General features: G+C 38.3%; 2 protein-coding genes across 2 annotated transcripts; both read left to right on the top strand.

The window, feature by feature from the left end:
* The first annotated feature begins 860 nt into the window (after positions 1–860).
* LOC131783905 (dermatan-sulfate epimerase-like protein) lies at positions 861–4,495 on the top strand. The gene has a single exon (XM_059100679.2). The coding sequence runs from the start codon at positions 920–922 to the stop codon at positions 4,331–4,333; it is 3,414 nt and encodes a 1,137-aa protein (XP_058956662.2). The 5' UTR covers positions 861–919; the 3' UTR covers positions 4,334–4,495.
* Positions 4,496–6,887: 2,392 nt separating this feature from the next.
* On the top strand, positions 6,888–13,619 carry LOC131783915 (E3 ubiquitin-protein ligase znrf2-like). The gene is made up of 6 exons (XM_059100692.2): positions 6,888–7,336; positions 7,518–7,613; positions 10,609–10,668; positions 11,341–11,386; positions 11,783–11,844; positions 12,525–13,619. The coding sequence occupies exons 1-5, from the start codon at positions 7,036–7,038 to the stop codon at positions 11,838–11,840; spliced, it is 561 nt and encodes a 186-aa protein (XP_058956675.2). The 5' UTR covers positions 6,888–7,035; the 3' UTR covers positions 11,841–11,844; positions 12,525–13,619.
* The last annotated feature ends 756 nt before the right edge of the window (positions 13,620–14,375 follow it).

Here is a 14,375-nt window from a genome sequence, read left to right as displayed (position 1 = left end):
TCACCACTGTGTTGTGACAAGTGTCACGCACTCCGCATTTATTTTAAGAGACCACTGTGTTGTGATAAGTGTCACGCACTCCGCATTTATTTTAAGAGAGTACAGTATTGCATTTCGCGAACAAAAGCTTATTGTATTTATTTTTCACATTATTTCTCTCTACTAGAAAAGACTAAAACTAACTCTTACTAAAATGTGGTAAATTATAGCCGTACCATATTCCTCGACTTAAATCGTTGAGCACACTTGATATGAAATCGCGCATCCATCATATGGAATGAGATGTCTGAGTTTTCGGGGTTTTCAAGGTGTAAGGTTTCAAGAAACCCGCGTAAGGGAGAAATATTTTTATTACATTATTATTATTATTTTGTGGAAAAGAAGTTGAACTCAAAACAGACTTGTCCATGGCAAGTCTAGATGTCATGGTAGATTCTGAGTAACAATAATTACGGCTATGATTCAGTATTTCTAAGGTAGTTAGGTGACAATTCTTCCATAAGAATCTGAATAGGGAAATGCAAATCATGAACAAAGCTTCAGTCCCAACTTGAAATTACCAACGTAAATTATTTGGTCTCAATATTTTCAACGACAAGTGATATTACACAATTTAACAAGACTAATCTTCGTTGGTTTGTGAATGACAGCAGATCTTGCCGGGAAACCTAGAGTGAATGAATACAGGTTTTGGAAAGCTTTGACTGAAAGAAAAGGAATTTTGGAAAACTTTTAGAAGGGTCTTGTTTTCCCAGGAACACTCTGGACAACGTTCGCAAACCGCTGGAATGTAACACATTAACTCATGACACTGAAGGCGTCAGGGACATTACGGAGAGCGGATATCACAAGGATATCAAGACCTCTGACCCACGCTCTATGTAAATATTAGTGAGACTGGCTTATTGCCGATCGTGGAATGTCGTTCTCATCAAGAATTGTTCTAACAATTGTCGCTATTGTTTCTTGCGAAGCTTCCGCGAATGGCTTGGAACAGCTTCATCCATTCTTGTTTTTCAACGAGAAAGATATACCTAGTCTCCACGAACGCGCGCGAACTACTCACTCTGAAATATCTCAAAGGATCTACTTGGCCAGTCAAGAGATAACCAAAAGGCCTGAATATTATTTACCACCTAAAGATTGGGAAAGCTTCTCTAGTGCTTGGAACGAGTGTTATGGCAATGACCTTACTGCGTTAGCTTTCTATTGCGTTCTCAATCCAGAGGATCTCAAGGCGACAGAGCTTGCAATTCTGTTTATGGAGCGACTTTCCAATCTTCCCAACTGGCGCGTCGCCGATTCATTCCGTGACGATGTCCCCGTAGCCCACTCTTTAACCGGAATGGCGACCGCATATGACTTTCTGTACTCGCGTTTAAACGACACTCAAAGAACTAGGTTCTTACAGAATATAACGACAGTGACAGAGGAATTATACGAGAGATCTTTCAAGCTTTGGTGGGGGTCTTCTTATCTTCAAAATCACGTAGCCACAAACTATATGGCGATATTCAATGGCGCCTTGATTGTCGCCCGACACAAGTTGTTCGAGGGGGAGAAATGGTTGTCACGAGCTCACTTAATGTTAAGTAGAAACTTAGAGCTATTTAACTTCGTAGTGGACGGTTCCACTGACGAAGGAGTCGCCTATGGCACTTACACTACACGTTCACTAACGCAGTATGTGTTCCTTGCGTTACGCCACTTACGTGTAGACTTCACGCATTCCCCTTGGCTTAAAGAGCACGCGACGTTTCTTTACCATACGGTGCTCCCAGGGTTCAGAGAAACCGTTGGCTATGGCGACTCCAATCGGAACTGGTTTTACGGTCCAGAAAGCCAGCTAGTTTTCCTAGACAACCATGTTTTGAGAAGTGGCTTGGGAAATTGGCTGGCCAGACAGATTAGACAGCACAAGGTTCAAATGGCAGGAGTGAAAGTCTATAGTCAATCGGCGTCACACCAAAAAAGCATGCTCCACACAGAGTTCTTATTCTATAATCCTGACATTCAAGAGAGAGCACTACCCAACCCAAGCATGCCTCGACTCCACGTGTTCAGTGACTGGGGAGTGGTAACTTACGGGGGGGGATTGGACATATCTCCCGGTAATCATTTAGGCGGTCACTGGGGTAAGAAAAGAGCATTTCTTTCCTTGAAATGTGGGGTGCTTCACGGAAGAGCGATAAATTCTCTTGCCAGAGGAAAACGCGTTCGATCATGGCTACGAGGACGGAGAAGTTTTAACCCTGGCCATGAACAGCCGGACCAAGGATCATTTGTGTTTGCCCCAAATGGTGTACCTTTCATTACAGAGACCTATTACGCCTACAAGTACACTTTCCTTAATAATGCTCTAGTATTCGGTCCCTCTCAACAGTCATCTTGCTACAAACCCTTTGAGGGGCAGATAGGAGAATGCAGTAAGTGGATTAATTTTCAAACAATGGCAGCCTGGAGGGCCCAAGGAGATATTATATCTGCGTCAAGCGAAGATGATATGGTTTTTATAAGCGGAGAGATGAGTGGGTGGTATCGACAAGAACTGGGCCTTCTTAGTGTATATCGTTCCTTGATTATGTTGAACCCAAGCGTGCTCCTCGTGGTCGATCATATCGAACGCAAAATAGGAAGTCAAGCATCTGTTATGAGCGCCTTCTTTCATAACGTGGATCATCCCTTCATACTCAATGAGAGCATGTCCAAAACACCCCATGCTACCATTTCCATAGAGGGACTTTTGCACAGAGTTTACTGGTCAAACTTAGGGACCGACCAGAAGAGTTATGCCAGTTCGACAAATTACTCGTCAAGCTTCCATTCCTTTCGAACACATTATCTAAATATAACAACGCCCTTGAACGTGCGATATACACGGACTGCGTACTTATTTCTCGGTCCTGGACATAGAGTAGACCAACTCCCACGAGTAGTAACTGGGCATGATCACGGAGTGAAGGTCTCAGTGATAGTGAATGGAGTTCGTTACCATGTTTCCATAGCAACAAAGCATAATCAACCTTACTCTAGATATGAGTTCTTGGAATTTGGAGGATATTGCAAGGTTGAAGTTAGCGAGAAGAGATCCAGGACTGTGCGTTTCGGTTTGGATGTCATGTCATCTGCAGAGGAGGAAGTCTTAATATTAACCCTAAGTGAGACTAACTCGCATACAACTTGGAATGTTTTATCCTCCTTGTTTCTGCCATTCATTATTTCTTTCGTGTTGCTATATCTCTATTTACAGCTTCGAAAAAAGATGTTTCGACAAACTCTCTGTGATATGTTCGTGATTTGTCTTGGGATGTCATGGTTAATAACAATAATGGCTGTTCATATCAGTTTTTGTGTTGGTGAAGTATGTGACTTAAAAATACCCAATGCGATTGAAAGTTCCCGCGAAAGTCGTGTTCTCTCCGAAGTACAAGAGGTTCCACCGTTTGTGTTATTCACATCTCTACCTCTAGCAGGCGCGGAAATACTAAGACACATGTTTAAAAACTCTTCGAATTTCTTCAATGTAGAGGTTGGGAGAGGTGCAAAGTTTTTGGATCCGTGTTCTACTTTTCATCGTTTTCACCATTCGTCTGAAACGCTTCGGGATCGAAAATGGTTTCGTGGTCTTGCTAAAGACCCGAAACGAGTTTTACCAAAATTACCCCATAAGCTTCACAAGGCTCTTCCAGTTGTCCGACTGTCGGATCCCGCGTGGGGTTTGAAGTTTTCGTGGTTATCAAAGATCGTGGAGGAGAGAATGCGTGCCATAGTCGTGGTTAGGGACCCGAGAGGGTGGGTGAACGCGTGGCTTCGAGAAATTCGCGTGGATACTGAACTTCGCGCTGCTGTCCACGCCGCCTTTGATACAGTTAAGAATCTCAAGTGCTCAGAGAGGAATATGTCAAATTTTGCCCCTGAATTCTTTGAAATGCAGCAAGCACTCAAGGATCATAGCGATAAAAACGACAAAAACACCCTCGTGCAATTTCTTGCCCATCTCTGGGCCGCGCAGACGCAAGCGATTCTGCGTGCCAACGCGCACTTTCAAATGGGAGGCATACGCTTTGTTCAATTAGAGGATTTGGTCCTAAAACCTCGCAAAACCGCAGAGGAACTTTCTCGCTTTGTAGGTGTGCCGCTTTCGCCAGCTACTGAACATCGTCTACTTACAGTCGTTCGGACTGAGCAATTTGGTTTGGGTTCCTCGAGGGAATTGATCGGCTCCAGAATGGTCACGGCCTGGGAACAAGAACTGAGTGCTGAAAACATCGTGAGAATTGAGGAAATTTGCTCTGAAGTAATGAAAAAAGTTCGATATGATTTACCAGATTAGGTAATGCAAATCAGAAATAAGAGAATAAGAATGCTGTATAACCAGTAAATATCTAAAGCCGATAAAATCAAAACAGCTTACACAGAGCGAAATTGAAGAATTTAGGTTTAAGTTTTAAAAATGGAAAGACCGTGAATAAAATCCTTTCATCAGAAAGTTAAACAGTGTATTACCTTACTTTTTAAATTCTGCCATGTTGGCAGATGTGTTTCATATGATCTGGGGAATCAGTGTGTTCGGTTGCCAGATCTGTAATGTAGGGCGTTAGGTCTCTCTGGACTGCGATCGTAGAAGGGTTTTCTCTTTTGGTCTCTTTCAAGCAGCGGAAAGAAGCGACAACAGAAAATATGTCTGCTTTCGTGGGCTGATGTCTTTCAAAAATCTTGAGTTGAGTTACAATCGGTATAGCCGATGTTTTCAAATTGTTCATTGTGCGGAAGTTCTTGAAGTTTAGGCTCTATAGGACCACGAAGGTGTATCTGATGATTGTTTTCAATATCAGACATGACGGAAGAATCGGCTTGAATAGCTTGGAAATCCGTGAGGTTTTGTTTCTTATTGCTCACCCCAACGTGTTGGATAAATAACTTTTCACTTACCGAGAGGTGAGTGATCCTTTTAATTCAATCATTGACTTTTTAAAGCTGTTTTTAGAACATTTCCTTATCCTCTCTTATGAATCCCGCAACGGTATTGATCTTAAATCCAATTTACACAGAAAGACCTTCTAGAGGGCGTTTGGTATTCAGTTAATTGCATAATTTACCATAGCAACAATTCTTTTACCTTGAGCTTATCAGTTTCCGAAATACCAAGGCCATTCAAGCACCTGAAGGGAAATGATAAATTGCAAGGCCCAGTTGTTCGAAGGCCGATTAGCGCTAACTCAGGGGTAAATTTTCATCTAGGTTTCTTTATTCCTTTGTTCAAAAACCTTTCAGAGACAATTTTCCCTATTCTCGCTAGAACATCCAGTTATTAAATTGCAAGCAAAAAGATTTGAACTGCATTTTTTTTAAAGCTCCCAGACCTGAAATCAACTTTCAGACTGACCCTGCGTTTTCTAAACTCAGCTTTGAACAACCCAGGCCTGGTGACTAGAATAGGCCCTTAGAATGGTTGGCAATGAGATATTGATCAGCCTCTTCACTGAACTGCTGATCAAAACGTTGAAGCCGATCGCACAGGATAAGGATGACCGTCTTTTCCCTTTTTTTTTTTTTTATTTTTTAAAATTTTTTTAAAGGAAGGTTAGCTTACCCTGGAATGATTCACTTCAATTGCCCTCTACTTCACAGATCACAGTCACCTGGATTTAGTCGCTTTTTTCCCCGCCCTTGCCTTTATTCAGTACTTCTCATTTTCTAACTGTGAGTCTGATTATACAAGCTTACTAGCTCACTGATCTAAGTGGTGGCTGGGTTTTTCCAAAAGTTTGCTTTCCCGGGGCGAGAGAGGCACCATGGGAGTAAAGGATCCTATAGAAGGACATGTGACTATGATATAACGGTTATGAGTTTCCCAACAGCGTCGTAATTTGTCGATCGTCAAGTTTCTTTCTCGCCTTTACAGTAAACCAATCAGTCTAAGATAACAGAGCCGAAAGAAGGCGAGACGTTTAAATTCAATCATATCCAGCTTACTTAAATTATATCCACACGGATTTACTTTTTGATATTGAACTTCCTGTTTTTGCGATGACGAGTTTCGTCAATTATTAATTTTTGCATTTCATTTTCGGCTGTGTAATGAATCCTTTTTTTACGGGTCTAGCCTCGTAATTTCTGCTTCCGTTTGTTCCTTAACATTTTCTTGTTCTGTAAAAGTGAAAAAAAAGCAAATAAACAAAAGAACCAAAAAACAAAACAAAACAAAAAAAAAATCGACGATATCCGGTCATGTTGACCTCACGTGTAGACAGCAGCAGACGTATATTTCTCACATATTGCACGGCCAGTGCGGGTGTTTATTTTCGATTATATCACTCATGTCGAAAATTCTTAAATATTAAATGAAGAACACTGCTTACGAGGCACGAAAAATGAAGACTGGTGTACACGTTGATGGCACAAGTTGGTGACGTATGTCGATTCATAGCGGTCTAGCACGTGAGAATAAGAGGCCAGATGGAAGAGAATGATAGTCAGCTGATCATCTGAAGCCATGGTCTAAATTGAGGGTCGATGGAAAAAGAAAAGAAAAAAAAGAGAGAAACACAAATCGAAAACTCGTGACTTAGGGACACGCGGCATAGTCTCGTGCGTGTAGTGTGGCGAGTTTTTCATCTCCACTGAATTTTTTCCTTTCGATAGATCAGTCAGTAGTAAGGTTGAATTAAATTTTTTCAACTTCAGCTCAACAGATGTTTCTGTTTGGACTTCTTATCAAAGAAAATGACATTTTAGGCAATTCAGTCTGGATTAGTCTAGACGAAGTACGAGAAACTGAAAGGAGGAAAGGGAAATTGAAGGACTGTTCACGATTGGTCGCCATCTTGTGGCGTGACGAAAAGAAACATCCCATCAGGCAGTGCGGCCAAACTCCTTAGCAGTTTCCAAACAAAAACATCGTGATTAGGAACCATGAAGGCCGAGGAGAGAATAGTCTCATTTTCTCTATCTGAGAATATCATGTAAACGTTCTCTCTTGGTGCTGCTAGGGCAGCTTAGGCTCTTTGGAAATTTTTGACGCGATTGAATATTATGGGAGCGAAGCAATCCAGCCACAATGGGCGAACAAACGCACGCAACGTCGGCAACGGAGCTGTTGCGACCGCCGGCTTACCAGAGACTTCAAGGGTTGTTGCGCTGGATCCGAGAATACGAACTCGTTCATTAAACAATGTTGGACATTCTTTATCGATTCCTGGCCATTCGGCTTCCTTTCAGGAGTCTGATTTGTCTTCTTCGCCAGAGGATAACTCTCCGTCGCCGCGAGGACTTGCCCTGCAGGGAGCGCACTCGCTCCCTTCGCATTTGTTCGCTTACACTACGTTTTTAAACGGTAAGATCAAATATATTGTCCTTTCCTCCGGGATTGGCTAGTATTTAACCAAATGCGATAATCAGTCGGGTAGTTGGGTGAAGTGAGACTATTTACTTACAGGTTAAAGTCTAATCTTGTCGTTTTAACGATTCGTGCAGTTTGAACGCGACCATATTTTGTGATTAAATTTTCTTTGTAGGGGTGAAATGTCCCGTCTGCTCGAAAGTAATTTTGGCTGAAGATATTGAGCTTCATCTGGTAATTTGCCTCACCAAGCCTCGAATTACGTACAACGGTAAGTTTTTAATGAATTCTGATTCGTCTGATCTCAAACATGTTAAAAACTGCGTTCATAAAGTTAACTCTTGTCCGGCACGGGAACCTTGGATCAATTTGTTGTCTCATACTGTCAGCTGAAATCTCTTTCCACTTCAGAATTCTAATTTGTGGGTTCGGGCGGAAGAATGGTTCATACAGTATTTCTATATTCCACATAAACCTTGGCAATAAATATTTCTTTTTAGAAACAAACAAAGAATTTTTGTCCGAATTTGAAAAGAATTCGTCTTTTTCTTTGTATATTCAATTTGATACAGTTCAAACTCGATGATGACATAACGATGGTTTCTGGATTGCACGATTATTTAAACTATCCATCTTTCTCGGTCAGCACGGTCATTGAAGAGGCTTGTCCATAAAAATATGAGAATTGTTCCTATTTTCAACGCAGGTGAATTCATTTATGCCGGGCGATCGTTGATGAGTTTTGTCAATTTTTTGTCATTTTTGTGTTATAGTATAATATGGAACCTTCCAGCGAGTGGTAAAATCATTCAAATTTTTCCCACAACCAAAGAAATATGAAAAGTGATATTGTAACGTATGTAACTTTCGTTGTTTGGTACAGGTTTAACTTTTATGGCTATTTTCTTAGTGTAAATTTTCCTACGGCACACATTATATTTTGAACACTTCATTTACATATTGATGAAGCCAATCGCGTTTCATTTTTTCCTAATTGCAAAATTTACACTCTCTAAAATTATTGATTATTTGTTTCAGAGATATCACATTATCTCCTATTCTCGATGTTTCGATTTTACTTTGTGAATTTGTAATTTTGTAATATTTTATTATATTCCTGAACAAACACGAAATAGCTTGTTATTCAGCGTCAGTACATGTTCTATTTTATTTTCCTTTGATCAAATGGCTGTGTTTTGGAAGTTTTACTTGTTGCCCCAAAATCTGATTCATGCCCTGAATTCGTGGCGGTGCAATTTTTATAGATAACAATTGTCAAAGGTGCACTTCAAGACATCTCTTTTTTTATATCTTTTTTCCAATTTTTTTTATCTTTAAAGCTCTTTTCATGATAGACAGTCCAGGTACATGAGCTATTAAAAGTTTTCTGAGATAACGTCATGCAAAAATAGTCTGCTTGGGCATGTGTGCACATGACGTTGTACATTGCAATAACTGATATAAGAGTAACCTTTGAATCAAGAATTGAGCCATGAAATGTTATCCTTTGTCAGACTAAGATAAAACCCATTTCCTACAGTCATAATAGAAGTCGATTAATACTGATAGCTGTGGTTTGTTTGGGTTACTGAAAAATACTGGGAAATGCAGTAGCAGGAGATTGGTCCAAAGAACAAGAGAACTTTCTCCAAATCTGAACAAACAGTAGCTGAAACTGTTGACATGTTGCCAAAAAATTTTGTGACCTCGCTGGAGAATTCTCTGCCCCCAGATAATTACCAAACCAAGTAAAGTTATACAAGTCACATTCAAAGCCTGTCCCTTCGTAAATGGATGTTTATATTGATTATGCTGATAGGTGTCGAACCAGACAATGCAGTAATATGTCCACATCACAAATTAGCTACAGTAGAATTTGCTACTCAAACTACTCACTGAGATGGAAAACTACTAAAGATAAAGGGTAGTTTGCATTAGCTTGTTGCCTATGTCTTAAATTTTTTCACAGTAAATGGTATCAGTCTTGATTCTACAGAAATCGTGTTCCAAGCTTGGGTTAGCAAAATTCCACTGTATCTTACATTATTAGGATCATGTGAGTTTAAAAGAGTAAACCGGTCTTTTATAGATTTTCTGAAAAAAATAATCTTCCCATATGACTTGGTAGTGAAAACTTTGGTTTCCAGCATTTAATTCCTGTTCTGCTTTGGAAATCCTCCATCTTATTTACTTTTCAGAATAAAGGTTTGTGTGACTCTTCTGTTTGTTATTGTCACATTGGAAAAAGATGTATTTGGCTCAGTGTTTTAGACTTAAGTTGATAATTTGAGAGGAAACCTTAGGGTTGATAGCGTCCGGAATTTTGACTTGATTATTGTCAACTGCAGCAGTTATTGATCAATTAGTAAGCTACTTTGACTTGGAGGTCAAAAAATTGAGTCTTTGATTTCAGGATGTGTTACTGAGAATGTAATCTTGGTTTTTATCTGACTTACTAACATTATAGAATCTAAAATCACAAGCCAGGATTATGATGTGTTTACCAGACCTTCAGCTGCTAGAGATTTTACAAAATCAACCATGTAGGATGTGCTTGATGTGATGGGCTACTTCATTTTTATTTAACATAGAGCCATTTTTAAGTTCCTCATTTCATATTTAGTGACTTAAATACGGCAACTTGGAGAGCTGATTTGTGTATGGAATTAATTTAACCTCGGAAAAATTGTCTATTGAGCACTCCAAAGTTACAAAATGTGTCATTATGTCATTATTATTATTATTATTTCAATACTATACATTTGCTGGTTTGTGGTATGTAACTTCTCATTTTTGTGGCAAAACTAGACAGATGATCATTTTCATTCTTCTCAAAGGACAAGTATCCTCTAGAGCCTTATGGTTTTATCTTACCCTTTAAAAGTAGAGTGTGAAATTAAGACTCTGAATGCATCTTGACAGTCCACAGGGTAAACAAAGTTTTTAAAAATTATCTGCAAATATGTTGAAAATGTAACTATGGATGCCACTATTTTAAATTTGGCTTAGTAGTGGCATTACTGTTAACCTGTAATATGTCAGACCCCAGCATACTAAGCCACTGCACTCAAACCTAATCACAGATTGTTGTTGAACAGTCATATTGAGTGGTTCATTTTTCTCCTTTCAGAAAACTGCATTGCTTGTTTGATAATTTAAGGTATTGAGGGGTGTAGAGTATTGGTAGATTTTAAATTCTGCTAATTTATTGACTTCGACTAGGGATAAGATTTATTCTGAACATGAATTCATTAATCTCTCTTTAGAGGATGTGCTTAAACAAGACAATGGAGAGTGTGTCATATGTTTTGAAGACTTGAGTATAGGTATGAGATGTTTCTTGTAAACTGCAAATCAAATTGTGTTTAGAAATCATTCATTTTACCAGTAAAATGAAGATAGCTTTTTATAAGGCTCTGTTAAAAATAAGCAGCTATGCAGTAGCGATTTGAAGGCTATTTATCTCTTTGTGGAACATAAAGACTATTGAAATAATAACTTTGTCAATCCTCTGTTAGTCCTGTTCATTATCATCCCAGTCAATAGCAATGTCCTGTTTGTCTTCTTTGAAGTGACTGTTGTCTGTCCAGTATTCCACTTTTGTTATAAATTTTGTTAAAGAATTGGCTGGGAAAGCAGACTTCAGCACTGGGTTCTGGTAACAAAGTGTAATCCTTTCATTTTCAAGATATGAAGACTGATTCCCCCAACTGATGAGTGAATAGCTGTAGGCTTCATTTTCAGCAACATGTATTCATGAGAATTTTGAGTTAAATGCCAACAGGTTTTCTCCTAATTTTTAAACTACATTTGCTTTATACTTGTCACAAAATTATGACAAGAATATGACCACTTTAGGGAGTGAAAGGGTTGAATTTTCAGAGGTGTAGTGTATAGCATGAAAAAATAGTTTTGGCATCAATTTCCTCAGAAAACAATTTCTGTATATCTTTCTTTGTTAATGCATTTGTTTATTTATTTACTTATGCTTCTGGCAGGTGATACTATAGCAAGGCTGCCTTGTTTGTGTGTATATCATAAGAGGTACACCATGTTTTTCTTGAGAAGTATAATAGTAATTTATGTCAGGTATTAGGCTAATGGAAAAAGGCACATGTTATTCCAACAATTTTTCTTGTTGTGAATTAAGAACAAAGATACTTTTATGAATGTAAGATTTCTGTAAGAATATTTCTCAATTCTTTTTTCCCCATTTATCCTTTTACTCCCAAGATCTGATTGATTATTCTCCCCCCCCCCTCCCCCCAGCTGCTTCACATTTCTGAGTAAATTATTTATGAGGATTTGGTGTTATATCAAGTGAAACACTAGGATCTGATAAGTTTTAGTGTTCTCAATACCTGCTTTCTAGATAATGTGTGGATTTTCCTCTTCATGTTATACTCACTTTCTGTCTGTCTTTTTTGCTTTGTTTTACAGTTGTATTGACAATTGGTTCCAGGTGAACAGGTCATGTCCTGAACATCCAACAGATTAGTAATGTGAGTTTTATTTAACAATTGGTTCATACTTAGGGTGTGTACATGGAGCTAAGGATGCACATGGGAAGTTTAGTGAGTATGAGAGAAGCATATGAGCTACTTGCAGGGGTCATTTGTGATGTTCACTTTGGGAAAACAGTGCCTACATGTAATCCTTGCTTCAGGGTATCAAAAGGTTCTAGCAACCTCTCTTTCTTCCCCTGGGTGTGTCCTTAAAAAGGTTTGATGAAATTGAGAAAGTGTGGAGTCAGATTCATGAATTAATGAAAAGAGTAGGCAATGGCTGCCAGCCATACTTTTGAATGCCCAAATGTATTTATTTAGTACTGTTGTGTGAAGCTTGCTTTTCTTGTAATCATTCTGCTCAAGGTAACTGGCCCTATCAGACATCTCAACATATGTCTGGGTGGTGGAGACAATCTTAGAAATACTCTGAAATAATAAAAATTATATGACCCTCTGAGCAAGGAGATACCTAATCACAAACTTGGCTGTCATGTGATTCGAGGTGTGGGAATTGATGCTGGATCACGGTGGCAGAAAGTGAGCCCCTTTGCCACCGTGACATAAAAGTTTGTACTTGTTAGCAATGTAGCAAATTAAAGGTAGTCTCCTGCATTTGAAAATAACTACAGTAATATACGTAATTTTTTGCTTAAAGTGATGTATTTTTTTTCCAGGCTATGCACGTTCCTCAAGAATTTGCAGAATATAACAAGTTTACAGTAGCTTAGGTATTGTGGTGTTTTCAAACAGCATTGGAATTTGGACCATTAGGAGAAGAAGCTGATTTGCTGTTTATTGAAAGTAGTGCCTTTCTCATAGATGATTTTTTTTGTTATTGAAACCTGTGCTGAAGGCAATCCAGTTCAACCTCAATCCCATGGCAGCAAAATGTTTTGGCAACATTTTTGATTAATGGGAAGCACTTAATTTGGTTTCTTAAATTAACTCTGGGAGTGTTCTACAACTGTGTGCTACAAGAGGCCTTTTGTAGGAAAGGTGGAAAGCAAATAATATATTTTCTGGACTACAACTAAAACATGTTTTTTAGAATACTTTCAACTTTTAAGAAATAGAAGACTGTTTCCTTGTTTTATAAATTCAGTGGATAAAATGTTGTGTATTATTGGTATTGCATGAGGTAGGCCCTTCACAAAATTATTAAGTTAAATCATATCATTCACGAGTAGCACACAAAAAAAGTTGTTTTCTTGCTGTGTTGTGGTTTTGCAATAAGAACAGTGTTGTTGCTTTTTGGCTGTACAGCAGCTGAATATTATTTTAACATGTAGATGTATATGTAGATATATTTTAGTAACTATAATTGCTATTCTTATAGATTTAAAATTGATATGTGACACAATTCTATGATCAGGACTACCACTCATTTTGCTGTTCCCTGAAGAAAAGCTGGACAAAGTTTTAATTGAAATTTTTTTTAAAATTCCAAACATCCTCATGAGGCATTAAGATAGGTAACACTAGAAGGCCATTGCTACAAGGTACAAATTATCATCAGTTGGCAATATTTTCAGGTTATATTTCTTTGGCTATATCTGATCATTTGTTGCTTCTCAGGTGCAATTATAAATGCCATTTGTTTCATCTGTTATGTACAATTTCTATTTTATTTCACGTTACGCTTCATCAATCTGTGATTTTTAAACAATTATAGAAAAAATTTCACTCTAAAGAATTTAAACAATGCTGAGTAGAGGTAAAATTGTTGAATTTTTTCCTGTTGATTTATTAATTACAGAACATGTATTTTATTTTTGTATTTAAAACATTGTTTTTAAAAAATCCCCAATGAATACCCCTTTGACCACTGAGATTGACTGGCATCTCCCTACAATATCACCCCTGAATCAGACATTAAAGTAACAAGAGTGAAAGAAATCGTCACCATGTAAGGGAGCTCTTGATTTTTAAACAAATTCTCCTTGTCAGCACCTTAGGAAATGTATGTAGAATAGTATGGAGAATATATACAATGATGTTAGGGTGTGAAGGGTTAAGGAACTAAACATGGTGGTACCCGTACTAGGAGCTTTGAAGAAAAAGCAATAAGTAGCAATAGGTCTGATGCTTTGGACTTGAATGGCATACTTAGCAAGCTTCTTCAGGGTGAGACACTAAGAAAAGGGGTTAGTTTTTAAGGGGCAATAGCATAAGTATTTCTCAAACTGGAAAACTTTGATAAGCTGAAATGGCAAGGCTTAAGAAAAAACAAAGAAATGTTTAAAAATCCCAAACTGAATGTCATAAAATAGGAAAGCTAAAAATTGCAATTTATTATGAAAGTAAAGATATGAAGTGTGTCATAGCTCACCAAAGCTGAAGAACTCTTCACCTCATAGCCTGGTTCATAGAAATCTTAAGGTCACTTTCTGCACTCCTGCCATAAGAAAGTAAATTTTGACTGTCCAAGAATCTTGCTTTGTGCTTCTACTCTCCAGTCATCCTGTGCCTTAGCTTCAGCAATTGTTTAACAGGTCATGTTATCTCTTTGCTTTGTTATTCCACTT

This window comes from Pocillopora verrucosa, chromosome 3, assembly GCF_036669915.1.
Source record: "Pocillopora verrucosa isolate sample1 chromosome 3, ASM3666991v2, whole genome shotgun sequence".
NCBI classification, from domain to species: domain Eukaryota; kingdom Metazoa; phylum Cnidaria; class Anthozoa; order Scleractinia; family Pocilloporidae; genus Pocillopora; species Pocillopora verrucosa.
Note: the sequence above shows the minus strand (reverse complement) of the source record. Positions and strands in the feature narration are given on the sequence as shown.